Here is a 5456-nt window from a genome sequence, read left to right on the forward strand (position 1 = left end):
AAAAAAAAAAAAGATTCATAAACGTAGTAAAATTTTGATTATAAAGTAGCAGTGAAATGTTATTGTTGGCAGTCACACCATGAGGAACTGTATCAAAGGTCCCAGCATTAGGAAGGTTGGGAATATTCACTCTACAGGTTAGTTTTTCATATTAACACGGAGAGTGTACACTTCAGCAGCTCAGACTCATCCAATTAGACCATCACAGAATGAGCCAGTTAAGGAAAAGAGGCTGATTACTGCAGATCCTCGGCAAGCTGATGCCACTTAACAAAGATGTTGTGTGTGCAGACCTGCATTGCATGGAGGCCAGAGGCTGATGTCAGGCATCTTTTTTTGTTCTCTACAGGCTCCAAGGATTCTCCCGGTTTTCTACTCATGCTAATGAGGTGAGTACTTTAACGACTTAGCTATCTCTCCAGTCCCACTAGCATAGGTGTTTTAGTTTGTTTGGTTTACTGAAATAAGGTGTAGTGAAAATTCTGGAATTTTGGTTTCTTTAAAAACAGACAAGAACAACAACAACAACACATTATGTATGTATACACACATACATGTATATATAGTCTCTTGTTTTAATCCCAGGTGTGGGGATGTGGGGCTGCTTCAAACTGACTGCAGCCGCTGTAATTTGCCTTGTGCTCTAACAGAGGCATGGTTTTCCCAGTTTCTGCAATTGTGTGACGCTGGAATTCTGGGAACTTCTGGAGAGCATATAAATTAAGTTAGAGCCGCAGCTGGAGGTTGTTGGTGGTTCAGTGGGTTGGTTGCAGTTTGTTAGTAGTCGTGGTCAAAGAAACAGAAAGAAAGAAATTAGATTCAGGGATCTCTCTCTCCTATCTAGTGTGAGAAGTAGGAAAAAGAATACATAAAGCAGCAAAGACTGGCTACAACAGGGTCTCTATGAAGCTCTGGCTGTTCCTCTAACTCAAGAGATCTGCTTGCCTCTTCCTCCTGAGTGCTGGCTGGCTTACTAGCAAAGGTTTTGAGCAGGGAGGTTACCTATCTTTAGACAATGTCAAGGCTCTCCAAGTCCACCCACAGGCTGTGTAGTACTCAACCTTGTTTTTTTTTTTTTTTAAAGATTTATTTATTTATTATATGTAAGTACACTGTAGCTGTCTTCAGACACTCCAGAAGAGAACTCCAGATCCCGTTACAAATGGCTGTGAGCCACCACGTGGTTGCCAGGAATTGAACTCAGGACCTTCGGAAGAGCAGTCAGTGCTCTTACTGGCTGAGCCATCTCTCCAGCCCCTCAACCTTGTTTTTACACCTGCATTTTAACAAAGATTTATTTTTACATTTATTGATGTGGATATGGGTGTGTCTGTGTGCATGGGGGTGGGGTACCCAAGGAGACCAGAGACACTGGACCCGCTGAAGCTGACATTCCAGGCAGTAGTGGTCTGTGGGCTGAGAACTGAATTTAAACCATCTGTGTGGTGCGTAGAATCAGAATGGCCCCATAGGCTCATCCATTCGAATACTTGGCCCCCAGTTATCCAAACTATTTAGGTGTGGCCTTATTGGAGGAGTTATGTCACTGGTCTCTCCTTACAGTAACAGAACAGTGACACGGCCACTCTGGAAGAGTACCGTGCATCCTTAGCTGTTGAGACGTCTCTCTAGCAACTGCTGTGTGCCACACGTGCACTCCTGAAGAGCATCAAGTGACCTAAATGCTAACTGACACTAGGGGAGAGAGAGAAGAAGTCACGGCTCTGCTGTGATGAAGCCTGCTAAGCTGCGACTCCCGCTGCAAAGATAACCTGGGAGAAGGGTCAGGCCTAGACAAACCCGCGGAGTCCATGTACCTAGAGGGTTACCTAAAGCCATGAATAAGCAACTTGGGGGGGGGGGAGCCTGGGGGTAAAAGCATAAATTGGTCATAAGAGAATGGTCATGCCGGGCGTGGTGGCGCACACCTTTAATCCCAGCACTCGGGAGTCAGAGGCAGGCAGATTTCTGAGTTGGAGGCCAGCCTGGTCTACAGAGTGAGTGCCAGGACAGCCAGAGCTACACAGAGAAACCCTGTCCCGAAAAACCAAAAAAAAAAAAAAAAAAAGGAGAATGGTCACATCCAGGAAAGGGAATAAAATCCATTTCAGAGTGGAAGGATGGAAGGAAACACCGGAGCTGTAGCGGGGCCCAGGGATGGGGCCTGAGAAGGGTCCACAGATTAGGTAGAGCAGGAAGCAGTAGTGTGGTTCCAGGGCAGGAAGCAGAGCCCAAGTGAGTCCCTAGAGGGGCAGCAGGGGCTGACAAGGGCTTTGGAAATGCGTGACCCCAGGTACAAGGGGAGCACACCAGCTGGGGAGGAGGAGTCTAAGAAACCTCATTTCCTGGATGGCGTGGGAAAGATGGGTTAGTATACAAACGTACAACAGAAACCAGGGCAGAGCTCAGGCCGAACAGCCACCGCTATCTCAGACTCCCAAGGATGGCAAACTGACCCTCAATATGGACACCACAGAAAGTTGGGGTCCCTGAGACAGAAGTAGCTAGCTACCCTAAGATGAGCACAAATCTGTTTCTTTGGTAGCTAGGACCGGAGCAAACCTGTAGTACAGTCAGGGTAATGCTATATTGCAAAGGCCTAATGGGTATTAGAACTATAGAAATATTTTCTGTACTAAGATAGCCATGGTTTACAGACACTGGGAAGTGAAGGCAATGTCAAAATTTTAGCATAGTTTCCTTACAAAATCTTCTCTGGTTGAAATTGCATTTTTCTTGGAATACATGTTTTTTTTGGGGGGGGGGCTTGGGGGCTATGTACATTACTGTGCTATATTAAATTATTAATTTGCAAATTACTTGAGACCTATGAAAACGAACATTTCTACTTTATTTAAACAAAAATACTCAGCAACTCCATAGAGACCTGGGGAAAGGAGAAAACAAATAGAAGGAAACTATTACTCAACACATGGCCCCCAATGTTCCTATTTGACTTAAGCCTTGCACAGCTAATCGGGAAAACCTACGTATTCAAGCTCCGCTAACATTCCTTTACCGCTCTTGTTGCCAAATGGATTCTGACCACACTGAGGCTCCCGATGCTCTGCGTCCTGTGCAGGTGAGCACATCATTCCCTAACATGGGGAGCACGGCGCCCACTCGCACGCCTGCCTGCTGTCTGTGCAGAAGGCTCGAGCACGCTGCTTGCTGTCTCTTCCCTCTGTGTTATGCTTTATGCACCTGCACTTTTCATAGGCAAGCTCTCAAATGTAGACCCAGGTAAAGGGGCAGCAGGGGTGGTGGCTGTAGGCCAACCAGCAAACACACTGAAGAGAAAGCCAAGGTGAGCTGATACAACTCAAGCTGCAGGTGTCCTCTCCCAGCCTCATGCAAGTGGTCATAGTGTGGGAACACAGCCTCTGAACTCTAACAGGGAGTCCTGAGGCCACCACTGCAGTTGCTTCTTAGAGAAAACCTACGAGGAAAGGAGTCACTTATGGAGGCTTTGAGCTGGAGGTGGTGTGCACCTTTAATCCCAGCAATGAGGAAACAGAGGCAGGCGGATTTCTTGAGTTCCAGGACAGCCAAGCCAAAGGCTACACAGAGAAACCCTGTATCAAACAAACAAACAAACAAACAGACAGACTCTATATGGCCAACTAAAAGCAAGTGCCGCCTTACCTTTAATTTTCTGCTTGTACTCTTCTGGTNGGTGGAGGTACATGGCTGCAGCGTCACCATTGAGAGGATCTATGGGGTTAGGATAGGCCAGCAACTGGGGCAGGAAGGACTCAAATATATTGGTAAGATCTGAAACAGACAGACAAACCAAACCACTTCATGCATGGGGACATGCAATTTCACCACTTCTCCAAGAATATTCATATTACATGTATGTGTTTTAGGCTGCATTAATGCATGTGCATTATGTGCATGCACATGGCCATGAAGGCCAAAGGGTGCGGAAACTACAGGTAGGTCCTAAAAGAGCAGCAAGCACTCTTACCCACAAACAGCTACCTCTCCACTGCCAACAGCCCTCTCCCTCTTGCTCACCTGCTTAGACTCAGCTACAATGGAGAGGATTTCCCACAGGTGTGTCCCACAACATCAACTCCAACTATTTAAAATGAGAACCTCAGCAGCCGAGCGCACGAGCACATGCAGAGCATTCTCTTTGAATGGCACTTTTCTCAACCTTTACCCACACCCTTTTCTTCCTTCCTTCCTTCCCCCTTCCCCTTCTTCCCCCTCCCTCCCTCCTTTCTTTCTTTCTTTTCTTTCTTTTTGTTGAAGAGTTCAAATCAAGGATCTTATGAAAAGGCTGGTATGACCACAGGCTCATTTTCCCAATTAAATTCACTCCATTTCCCAAACAGAAACAGACACTATTATTATTACACAGTATGTCCCAGTTATCTACTCTACTCCGAGCTACTGTAATTCCTTTGTAAAACATCTTATTCTTGTGTGCATGCATGAGGACCGTGAGGGAGCATCTGTTGTGGTGTGTGTGTGTGTGTGTGTGTGTATACATGCGCACTGGAGTCCAGCATCTCTGTGGAGCTGGCAAACAGCTTACCCACACTAAGCCATCTCACCACTGTTAATTAAGGGTTGCTGTGTTGCTATTTATTGTAATGCTAAATACTGGCCCAGGTTGCCTCAGAGAGGAGATCCTCACCACAGACAAATAGCACCAAGGGTGGATATCTGACCAGCTCTAGTGCTTTAAGGCTTATTATAAATGTAACAGTTTTGCATCTTTTACTCCAAGTGACGCTGTGTAACCTTGTCCCACCAAGTTATCCCTGATTGATCAATAGAGATGCCTACAGCCTATAGCTGGGCAGAAAAGTGATAGGCGGCGTTCAGTTCTCTAAGGCACGGGTGGGAGGGGAAGAGAGAAAGAGAGAAGTATGTACAGACAGACAGACACGGAGACACAAACACACATAGAGAAGACACCATGAGGGTTGGCCAAAGTAAGTAGACAAACTAGCACAAAGGGTGGATATCTGCCCAGCTGTAGTGCTTTAAGGCTTATTATAAATGTAACAGTTTTGTATCTGTTATCTGGAAACTATCCAAGGTGGGGCAGGAACCCCCTATTAACTAATTCAAAACGAGTTAATTTCCTGTAAAAACATTTTTGTTTTTTGTGAGTTTTATGCCTGCATGTATGTCTGTACCATGTGTGCAGGGTCCACAGCTGCTGAAAGCAGCAACAGATCCCACTTGAACTGCAGTCACAAATAGGTGCTAGGAATTGAACTTTGGGTCTCTGGAAAAGCAGCCAGAGTTCTTTTCTTTTTCTTTTTTTTTAAAAGATTTATTTATTTATTATATGTAAGTACACTGTAGCTGTCTTCAGACACTCCAGAAGAGGGCGCCAGATCTCGTTGTGGATGGTTGTGAGCCACCATGTGGTTGCTGGGATTTGAACTCTGGACCTTCGGAAGAGCAGTCGGGTGCTCTTACCCACTGAGCCA

The 5456-nt window shown here is 45.8% G+C and overlaps 1 protein-coding gene across 1 annotated transcript in view; it reads right to left on the reverse strand.

Moving 5' to 3' along the window:
• Ube2h (ubiquitin conjugating enzyme E2 H) overlaps window positions 1–5456 on the reverse strand; it is a 93389-nt gene that overhangs the window by 6692 nt on the left and 81241 nt on the right. Inside the window, exon 6 of the mRNA XM_021164600.1 lies at window positions 3646–3774. Within this exon, the coding sequence (XP_021020259.1) occupies window positions 3646–3774 (129 nt within the window). The remainder of the gene's footprint in view (window positions 1–3645; window positions 3775–5456) is intronic.

This window comes from Mus caroli, chromosome 6 (assembly GCF_900094665.2).
Source record: "Mus caroli chromosome 6, CAROLI_EIJ_v1.1, whole genome shotgun sequence".
Classification (NCBI taxonomy): Eukaryota; Metazoa; Chordata; class Mammalia; order Rodentia; family Muridae; genus Mus; species Mus caroli.